Source organism: Liolophura sinensis, chromosome 1, assembly GCF_032854445.1.
Source record: "Liolophura sinensis isolate JHLJ2023 chromosome 1, CUHK_Ljap_v2, whole genome shotgun sequence".
In the NCBI taxonomy this organism is placed as follows: Eukaryota; Metazoa; Mollusca; class Polyplacophora; order Chitonida; family Chitonidae; genus Liolophura; species Liolophura sinensis.
Genome location: NC_088295.1, coordinates 31,836,303 through 31,847,355, shown reverse-complemented (window position 1 = coordinate 31,847,355; position 11,053 = coordinate 31,836,303). Strand labels below are relative to the sequence as shown.

Sequence of the window (11,053 nt, the reverse complement as noted above, 5' to 3'; positions counted from 1 at the left end):
AATTCGTGATGTCCTTAATAGGGGAGAGTGTGGATGTCTCCAGCTCAGAAAACAACGAGTTCTGCTTCATCATCGGTTTGCAGAATGAACTGACGCTTGTGATCATGTTCCCCGACCAGGTCTCGGAACTACTCCAGAGGGTAGCATTTTTCAAGATTCTAAAGAACATAAACCTAAACGTATCTCCGAGAGGTATTGGGATTTCCTTTAGCAAACTTCTTAACACAGACAGACAGATTTCTGGGGTGACATTATGGAATGGAGACGAGGTTTTCGAATACACGTAAGCGTATAACTTGCTAACTTTTAAGTACTAAGTTAAATATAAATTAATAAACTGTCATTCTATCAACAGAACTTAGTGCCAAAAGTACACAAATAACACACATCTGCATAGCAAGACACACTATGATCTGCATAATTTATTTCAATTTATCAATGGCATTTATGTCCATTCATGTGTTTATTAACCAAAGTTTTTGTGATTCACATCTTGCAGCCCCCCAAAAAGGCATCTTTGTGGTTTGGAGTTGATGTCGAGAAACAGGCAAACAAAGCTGATTGATTATTCCCTGGAAGTCAAGGGAGACTTCTTTTGGCATTAATGGATGTTCGAAAGGTAAGATTTATGAATTTCCATTTCAGAACTTAGCCAAACGCCCAGGCTCATACCTGAATCATTTTGGTGGACTAAATTTTTTACGTTAAGACTGACTTTCAGTCTTTGATGTTTGATTGTTTGATTGACTGATTAGTGTTTAAAGTCGTGCTCAAGACTTATGGGCAGAAATTTATAGGCAGAGGTTTATGGGTAGAGGAAACCGAAGTGCCTGGATTAAGCAAATAACCTTGGCCGGATGCCTGGCACTTAAAGCCGCAGCAGATCAGTATTCACTTAAAGCCGTAGCAGAAACAGTATTAATTGTTATTTGACATGGAACTCATTGACGGACTACGAATTTAACTTTGATATGGAATTCATGCCTGGAATATTCATTGTCTGCCCGGCATCATTGAAAACTGATGACCGCTTCTCTCTTGTGTGTTACCCTCTTTATTTCTTATTTGTACAATTTCTTACATACCTTTGTTTTTGGGAGCTATTGTTAAACGTTGTTTTGGAAATGGATCTTGCGATTATCGACTTGGAACGCCCTTTACGGGCTACGAATGGTATATGAATGTTGGACTTGACGCTTGTATTCAAAATGAATTCGACCAGGTGGCCTCATTGTTCCTTATAGTCGTAGCCAGCACTTTAATCGTCTAGCCCGGCTGGTCCCTCGATGTCTTTAGATACACAGATAAAACCAAAACAGTGATAAATGACTGTATACATTTCCAAACTCAGTTTACGGGAAGACTTTTGCAGGAAGTGCTATACATTTGGCACAAATTGTAAGATTGGCATAATTCACTATTAATGTTCAAAAAACTTATGAAATTAGGGACCCTCGCTGGCTCACTCGACTAGATCACTCACTAGATCGTAGTAGCAAATAAAAAATCTGGTAGTAAGCTTGAATCAAGCTCCTGGGTGTACTGTTGGCAAAAAACCCAAAGGTTTGGTAGGTGTATGGAAAGGGTCGGTGGATAAAAAATCACTAAATATTTATTTATTTGATTAGTGTTTTACGCAAGACTATTTCAGTTATACGGCGGCGGTCAGCATTATGGTGAGAGTAAATCGGGTAGAGCCCGGGAGACAACGGACCTCAGGTTACTGAAAGACCTTCACAAGCCAACATGAGCTGCAGCGACCGCATTGGTGAGAGTCTTTCAAGTCAGTGCACTGTGCTACCACGCTTGCAACTGATGGATACAAATTTGATGTTTCAGTATTGATACGCCGTTCCATTTTTCAGATATTTACCCATTTGTTCAGTGATCCCTGGTCAGCCATGCTACAGATAAACTCAAAGCTGCACCTCAAGCTGACGGTCCCTATCTTCAGCAAGACATGCACGATATCCCTGACTTACCGATATAGTCTTCATGTGGGAGTCAGTGCTCTGGTTTCATTGGGTGGTAAGTACAGTGACAAAAAACCAGTCGAAAAAACAGCTTACAGTAGTTAAACGCATGTCTTTAGGCTGTCTTTGCTCTGGAGAAAGGTTAGCCCACTTCATACGTACATTGTAAACAAGCTTCCTTTGTGCAGTTTATACTTACTTTCCTGATAAGTTTAATAAAAAGTTAACTATCTGGAATAATTCAGTAAAAGATTTTTTATTTTATGTATAGGTCAACAGGAGAGACAATATTGTGGACTGGAAGCTAATCCTCCTGGAATTTTTCTTGCGGCAAGCATCAGAATCATTTACCTTGATGCCTTGTCGTTTATCACAGACTTGGCATTCGACGCGTCGGTGGAAGGTTTTTTTTTCAGGATATTAGATTCAGCGCAGTTGAATAACGTTAAAGATATCCAGTCTAATCTACAGGGCAGCCTCGGTTTTATACGGAGTGATTTGTCCAGTTTGACGGTGTACCTATCGTCAATTGTCAAATCGTCAGGCTTCATGTTGGTAACAGAAAAGTTACAGCGGTTATCAGTTCTGGTACAAGAAACCAGTAGTCTCCTCAACAGCTTCCTCTCAGGTTCAAGTAGCCCTTCGGTTGAAAGCATTTCTTCATTTTTGTACGACTTCATCGCAAACCTTAGAATTTTGTCAACGGAAATATATAGCTTTGTTTATCAAATTTCCGTAGAAATCTTATCGTTTGACTGGACAAACATTTCCAACACTCTTATGGAATTTATTAGAAGCATCCTATCAAATGCCAAAGAAATGCAGATAACATTTTTACAGCAATTCAATGCACTAATAAACGGATCTGGAAGTTGGGGAGTGAAGGGTCAGATGTCTGTTTCACTGCTAGGTCAAGAATTTCTCCTCAGTGCTGAATTTGTAAGCGCAGACTCAAACATTGGTCATTGTGGGCGATTTGCAGATCTCTACGAAGAATTGTCAGAAGAAAAAGCGGTGCGTATTCATGGTGTCCTAAAGGTTCCTGGAGTTGACGTGGCTTCTGTGAAAGTGCGACTTCCAACAAATATTGTATGGAAGGTTTTCATCAGCATTGACGGAGGAGCCGTTGAAATGGCTTTAGCCCAAAACAGTGATAAGTTCTTGATTAGAATGGAGGTGTTGGCAAGCATTTTTGGCGTGGAACTGAGCACGAATCTCATCTTGAGACGCAGTGGACTATCCTCGGTTTTTGAAGTTAATGTGTTTGGTTTATTCAGGACAAGATTGTTAATATCTGCGAACATTTTTGTTCCCGTGTCTGAAATAGCCTTGATCGTACAAGGCAGATTCCTCCCAGGCTCACATTCGTTTAATGGCAGTTTAGGAGATTACATACGCCTCTTTGCTAAACGTTTAGCTGACTCTGCCGTAAATAGACTCGAAAGAGCCCAAAATGCAGTGAAGTCTGCTAAAGGAAAGTTGACAGGGGCACAGAACTGGCTTAATGAAAAGAAAAAGGGTCTAGATGGCGCTAATGTCGCCTTCGACAGGGCAATCGCTGTACTCGAGGGAGCCAAACAAAAGCTAGAAAAAGCAAAAGAACCTTTCCGCAAGGCCATGCAAACACTGAACGCTGCCCAGAAACGCGTAGATGGTCTGTGTAGGATAAAATCCTGCTCAAGTGTATGCATTCCAGGTATTAAGGTTCGGTTATGTTGGGCAAAGGTGTGGTTTCTCAGAATTCCCTACCCATGCATCAGTTTTACAAGCTGTATGTTTCGCATTCCAGATCCTATCTGCATTCTTGCTAATGTTGCTTGTAGAATTGTTAGAGGTCTGGCGTACGCTGCTTTGGAAATTGCAAAAATAGCCGTTCGCATTCCAATGGTAGCTCTCGACTTGGCGAAAACTGCTGTGTCCGTTGCACAGATTGTTGTTGATAAGTCGCGTGTTCTAATTGAGGTTGCCAAAGCAGCGTTTGATCTAGCAGTTCTGGGACTGGAAGGAGTGAAGGTAATTCTTGATGCGGCAAATGTTGCACTCGAAGTAGTGAAGGTGGCTATAAAATTAGCTTACCATGTATTTGACTTCATTGTTCAATATGGTTTACAGAAAATCATTGATGTTAAACAATGTGGGTTTGATTTGGAACTTTCAACGAAGAATCTCTTTGAATTTGGAGTTTTTTGTGAGCTGAATCTGTTTTCTCTGGGATGGACGAAAGTGGGCTTTAGAATTAATTTTAAAAATCTGGCAAGCAGCTTATGGAATGCTGCCAAGGCGGTGGTAGAAGGATCTTTGAATGCTCTGGGGAACCTCTTTGGAAAACGGAAAAGAGAAGCCGATTTCATCATTTATTCGAGGCTTCACAAACTATATAGACAGAGACGTCAGACGTCAGATGGCAACGCTGACGCATCGGGAAATAATACCATTCCACAATCTCAGTTTGATAGTGTGGATTTCTGGGACAAGCAATGCTCTACTTACAAACCAATTTTCGATTTCTTGAGGTTAGGGGTAGACGTTTTGTTTAATGTTTCTGTAGAGATGGAGAATCAAGCACAAGCTGCAATGGAAAATTCGACGCATCAGCGAACCGCTTTTGGCTGGATGCAAAATTCTACGCCAGAATCTCTTGGGATAGACATGAGCATTGCTGCAGAAGATTTTAACCTGACATCAGAAGAGATACACGCTGCTCTTAATGAGACAAATGAAGATGACGATGAAGTACTCCACGAAAGTAAAACGGCGAGTGATTTTATTCACAAACAAAACAATGAAAGCGTTGAGAGCACAATGAGTTACAAGATAATACCTGCATGGAAAGCTGAAATGGAGAATCTCACTGTTGAATATTTCAATACATCAAGCTGTTCGGGTTTTTCTGATTGTGTAGTGTACAGTTTCGGAGAGCTCTACCAGCTTTTTAGCTCTGTCGATCCAGACTTGGTAGTTAATGCTCAACAGAGTCTTCCTGATTTGGAGAGTTCGTATATGGATTTACTAGATAACGACACCCGAGAAATTGTAGACGTAAAAAGCGTTACCAGCGACATGCTGGACTCTGTCGACTGGATCGACGCGACCGACATTTTCTGTGGCACCATTCCGGTAATTACAGAATCTCCCAGCAACAGGACGGCCATAGAAGGATCTGACGTTACATTCGATTGCAAGGCAGAGAGTATACCCATGCCAATGTATTACTGGTACAAAAATGGACAGATTCTAACTACTGGGCAGCAGTTCACTTCAATCCAGCTGTTTAATATCAGTTCCGAGGATGAAGGTGTGTACTCCTGTGTGGTAGGAAACCACATGGCTAACACAACCGCCGACCCCGCTCACCTTGTGGTGGAATACTCAGCAAGAATCACATCACCATTAGAAGACCTGGAGGTTCTAACAGGAGCAGAAGTCTCAGTAGAGTGTCTGTCGTTTGGCGTCCCTTTTCCCACGATATCTTGGTTTACGACTGCAAGTTTACTGCCTGAATTTCAGAGCAATCCGTTCAGCCTGTCCCTGACAGACATCTCTCCGGCTTTATCTGGTCTTTATGCTTGCGAAGCGTCCAACGTATACGGCACAGCAACTTCTACAGAGTCCATTTTTAACGTCTTTGACGGAACACCAATTTGTCCGGTAATGGAAACGTCTTTGGGTTACATGAGTTCTCAGGGATCGGTACCTGAAACTGTTTTATCCGAGATTGGAGTACACGTCTCAAACTTTGAAGAGGGCATGGTTAGTGCTATCAGCATACTTATCGAAGGTGTCTATCCAGATGTGCAGTTCAATGTGAAGAAATATGACTCGGACGTAATCAACGTATTCATCACCGTCAACTGTAAACCGAAGGAAGTGTGTACCGAGTCAGATTGTCCGACCATGTATCAGGCCATGCTGGAGAAGGTTCAGAAGTCCTGGGCGCTCCTGCAAACGAAGTTTGATGCGGAGAGAGCTTTGTTTACACTGAGTGACCACACCTACTATATCAATCCCTCCATTTTGGACGTGGCCGGAGTTGAGAACGAGTGCCCATCTGGATATCGTCAGTTCACGGAACATGCATGTGGTAAGTTCAACCATGTTCAAAACCACACAATTGTCCTTGCTACTCAATCTTTCAGACTTGTTCGAATACATCTTGTCCAATAAGCTCGTATGTGCCAGTCCAACTTCCGCTCTGCTGGGGTCTGTTTTACAAAGCTGTCGCAGCACTACGCCAAGTGCGTTTACCATGGTGATGTATCTCTTCAATACATGTGATTTGCGACTATTTCATAAAACAGGCCCCTGGTATGGCTATATACTGGCAAGACGTGCCGTCACATCAGAAATTTAGTCAGGTGTACTGGCGATGTGAAATGCTTTCCTCCATCGTCATGACAGAAGTTTGGTCTGGTGTACTGGTCAGGTACAGTGTTTTCCTCCACTGTCACTTTAGGGATTTTGTCAGGTGTACTCGCGAAGTGCAGTGTTGTTCACCGGATTCTGTCATGTTCCCACACATTTGCGCAAGAGAGTGAATCTTAATAACAATATAAAGAAATACATTCAATGTGTTAGTGGGTTAAAGTGGAAGATAGTTAACAGTATGGCACTTATAAGTATACTTGTGTCCATCTGGCAGTGGATGACACCCAGAGGTACATGTTACCAGCCCCACTCCTGAACGACTTCCAGCCCTCTCAGGAGAAGGTGATATCCTGGCAGATTCACTCTCGCGCAGAGCGCTTTATCAGAGGTAAGTAATTATGGATGTACGTTATAAACCAAAATACTTTCTGATCGGCACCATACGGCTTATGTATGACCCAATAGTGGCGTGAAAAATACATAGTGAAGGCCATGTGCATTGGACATAATATTGCAATGTAACAAAATACCGCCCAGAACAAAGCTCCACAGCAGAGAACAATGATATATACAGCCAAAAAGAAGCATTCCGCAGGTTCTAATGATGCGATTAAGACACCATTAGCCGTTTCCCATTTTAAACCATATACTATATTGCATGTGTGGAAATCCCCAGTCGTGCTTAATTTAATTGCACAGCTCCAGTTACACATTCAAAACAATGTGATAACGTGTACATACGCTGGCTATACTCTAACTGGCACTTCAGTTACACACTCAATACAATGTCATGACGTATATAAACGTTGGCTGTACTCTAACTGACACAACAGTTACACGTTCAATACGATGTGATGACGTATACACTGACCGTACTCTAACTGACACAACAGTTACACATTCAACACGATGTTAATGACGTATATAGACGCTGGCTGTACTCTGATTGGCACAACAGTTACACGTTCAACACGATGTGATGACGTATACAGATGCTGGCTGTCCTCTAAATCGCATCACAGTCACATATTCAACACGATGTGATGACGTATACACATGCTGACCGTCCTCTCATAGCGATGCTAATCATGATCGAACCGGCTATATCATATACATACATATACATATGAAAGAAATCTCCACCAGCTGCAGTTGGAATATAACAGAATGTAGAAAGATGAGAAGGTGTTTTATTATTATTATTATTATTATTATTATTATTATTGTTATTATATATATATATATCGCATAACAATACACAAAATTGGAGGTAGGTACCGGTAGTAAAAATCATCAGATATACGTCTTCATGAAAACGAGATAAAGGTCTTGCCAACAGCAAAGGTCCATTTAGCATCCACTAGAAAACCGATTCAATGTTAAGAGCTGAAATAAACTCATAATCTCTGTGAAAAACGAAACATTACTTGAATACTTAGTACCTCTGAAGAACTCATTCGACATGGATGCTGTAGTATTGTTTTCCATTAACAATGGAATAAATAAATAAATAGTAACAATTTCTTATGAAATTGCACTAACTTAATAATTGTGAGAATCGTAGCCTAGACAGTAAAGATATCCTAAGTCATCTTCAGACATTATGTGTTCTTGGGCGTTCATTTGGTAAGATGCAGCTGAGGGTTTACATTCTTTCAAAAGTTAACGCGCAAAGTGTCTGTTTGATTTGTTCGAGGTACAATATAGCATGGCTCTTTAACAATGACATGCCTCATTTTGATGCTTATTTGGAATGAATCTGAAGGCCAAAGGTTATATCTGTAACTGTTCATCCACTTTAAAGCTGTAAAGAAGTAAAGCATCGTCTTTTTTTCTGCCTACCTGCAGGTTACAGAGTCATGGTACAAAAAGGTAATGAACCGAAGGTGTTGCTGAACGTAACAACGGTGGCATCCAGTTATCACTTGCCACCGGATATTGGCAGTGAAACTAATGATGGTGACTATGAGATTCTGGTTCAAGCCTTCACTGCCTCTCACCAAGGCCAGTGGGCACGACAATCTGTCACAGGGAATGACAAGGAGAAGACAGTTCAAGGTAAGAAATTCTGAAATAGCTGCTTTCAACAGGATTTAAATATCCGAAGTCAGAGGACACAAGATTATGTCGCAATAGTGTGGCATAGTTATGTCGATGTTCTTTACTTGATGACATGAATAGGATGATGTTAGGACGTAGGTTGAAAACTACAACATAGCTAGTGAAAACATGTTGATGACTGTACCATCCCTCGAATCTGTCGCACTGATAAACCAAACATGCTGTTATTCAGGGCACTCTGATTGTGGTAAACTGATAAAAGGTCAGATTTCACGTGTGACCATTTACCAGTTAATACACTGTCGTAGCTGCTCTGGTTTTGCCCCTCATGCGACAGTCTTTTGTAGTAGTATTATTTCCTTTCGCACGAAAATACTAAATATTTGGGATACTGCATTTATGGCATTAAACTGTATAAAAATAATATTAGACACACGCATCAAACACGACCAGCAGACAAAGCCATTTAACACGACAAACAGACACGCATTTAACACGACAAACAGACCCAGACATTTAACTGGACAAACAGGCAAAGTAAAATGAAATAACTTATATTCGTTTACAATACATGATTTATTTTACTATTTTGTCTAATAAATATCCTATTTTTGTGTTTTGCGGGATGAGTAATTGTACATGCTTCTTTAGGTATTTTGCCTGCCTTGGCGCTAAAACCATAATTTACAAACATGTGAGGCATTGTCGGTAGATGTAGTCAACAAAAGAACTAGAGTGCACCTGATGCACCTCCTAGCAAATGAGAGCGATCAAGTGTCATGACTGAATCATAGCCGTGCCATACATATATACCGGACCTCTGTTGGATAAAGGAGGAGACTCGTTTCATTGCATTTTAACTTTGTCTAGGGACCAGTAGTTTATTGACATGGATAAGTATATGTCCTTCAAGGACGATTGCCTTACTTCACACAGCGATAGTTTGTACACTTGTCAACCCATTGGGAACGTTAATAGCGAACTTAAACTGGAAAAGCAAATAAACAACATTTCAGCCCAATCAGCATTTCATAAAATTATCATTAGTTATCGTTACTTGTTACAGCTTTCTCCTACCTGGCTTTGGGGCTCGGGCTTGGTGCTGCACTCGTCTTAAGCGGCGTGGTGTTGTTTCTCTTATGTCTTAAGAAGACGACATTGTCGGCGCAGAGATCAACAGTCACGCCCGTGCAAGCAGAGCCCAGTCATCCTGAAAACATGGGCATTGGAACAGAGGCCACGAAAGATGGGGTTATCGTGAACGATCCACCTCCTTACAGTGTATACCCCATGGAAAGCGCGCATTCAGAAGGGAAGACATCGAAAGTCATCAATGTCCAACCACAGTCAAGCCACTGACCTTCCTGCCCCATTAGTCCCCGACTGTGCGGAACCTGTCAAGCTACAAAATGCCGAAAACAACTTAGTTTTAGTGTGTATAAGTAAATATCTAGTGTGTGCCAACAGGGTCAAGAAACTTTAAAGGAGAAGAAAACGTAAAAACATGACACTATAGGCTGAAAAGTGCACATTTTTTCCTATCTGGTGGTGCTTGCTGCATAATTTTGCGATTTTTCCTCGCCATACAAGTGAAGCCTGAAAACGGCAAAGATGACATAAATCGCTGAGTTCATCGCGTCCTCCATTTTTAACACCCTGTAATCTATGCTGGGGGTGTGTTGCCTCTTAGCCAGTGAGTGTCGTAAGAACGGCAGGCTTGTTCGTGTAAACTCAGAATCTACGTCCAACATTCCGGTTTCCCGATCGCCAAGCGTCAAGCGAAAAACGAACTATATTGTTGGCTACCTTCTGGGAAGAAGAGTTCTACCCGATATGTACGAACTGCACTTCTCCTTCTAACACAGAAGACTTCAGGACTAGTTCTTAGGCAAAATGGAATCGCCCACAGCGGATTTTGGCGCTGACTTTATTTATGATTTATCAACTTGAGGTACATATCATAATTTTTTTTGCGCATGCACCTGCAAGGAAAAGCATACTCTTTCCAATGCTATTTGATTGATATTTAAATTTTCTTCTCCTTTAATGGAACTATTTAAGGTATTATTTTGCTTACGCGAGTATTTAGCAGTCTTAAAGTTACTCCTGACCTAACTTTTAAAATGAATTTATTAACATTAATTATAAGTACGAAAACAGTATAGTTAAAGGTGATACATGTCCATGGCCGACGTTATTCCTTCCACTGAACCGGATTGCTCTGGGATCAAAGGATTGATCTAGTTATGGCACGATGTACTGAAGAAACACGAATGCTTTATACACATTTGTAAATATCTATACTCTCAATCCAGAAAATTCACGTTTAGCTTTAACATGGTTGGTAATATTAGGAAAAGAAAAACAATTTTCTTAAATATTGCCAGAATATTCTTCGAACTATCTGAATTAAAATCATTACTTAAAATACACTTCATTTTTATTAACAGTTTCTGGTCCAGTTTTCAACTGATTATACTTCAAATTTCATCCGACTGGGCGATTAAATAAACAAAGTAAATTTAATTCTTTCTCTTTGGACTCTTTAATGTTTAATGACCATTGTTGAAAAGTATCAAACAATGATGTTTTGTAATTTTCTTTCGAAATGTACAATAAATACATAATTGACAATATAAAACAATACATACATA

The 11,053-nt window shown here is 40.6% G+C and overlaps 1 protein-coding gene across 1 annotated transcript; it reads left to right on the top strand.

Moving 5' to 3' along the window:
- Nucleotides 1-499: 499 nt before the first annotated feature.
- Nucleotides 500-9,758, top strand: LOC135477687 (uncharacterized). Its single transcript, XM_064757911.1, has 6 exons — nt 500-619; nt 1,866-2,028; nt 2,245-6,054; nt 6,613-6,726; nt 8,187-8,396; nt 9,466-9,758. The coding sequence occupies exons 1-6, from the start codon at nt 605-607 to the stop codon at nt 9,756-9,758; spliced, it is 4,605 nt and encodes a 1,534-aa protein (XP_064613981.1). The 5' UTR covers nt 500-604.
- The last annotated feature ends 1,295 nt before the right edge of the window (nt 9,759-11,053 follow it).

What these genes read in the sequence shown, in the direction of transcription:
- LOC135477687 (XM_064757911.1), top strand. An exon ending in GTTCACGGAACATGCATGTG is followed by an intron (nt 6,055 to 6,612) that starts GTAAGTTCAACC and finishes TCCATCTGGCAG; the next exon opens with TGGATGACACCCAGAGGTAC. An exon ending in CGCAGAGCGCTTTATCAGAG is followed by an intron (nt 6,727 to 8,186) that starts GTAAGTAATTAT and finishes GCCTACCTGCAG; the next exon opens with GTTACAGAGTCATGGTACAA.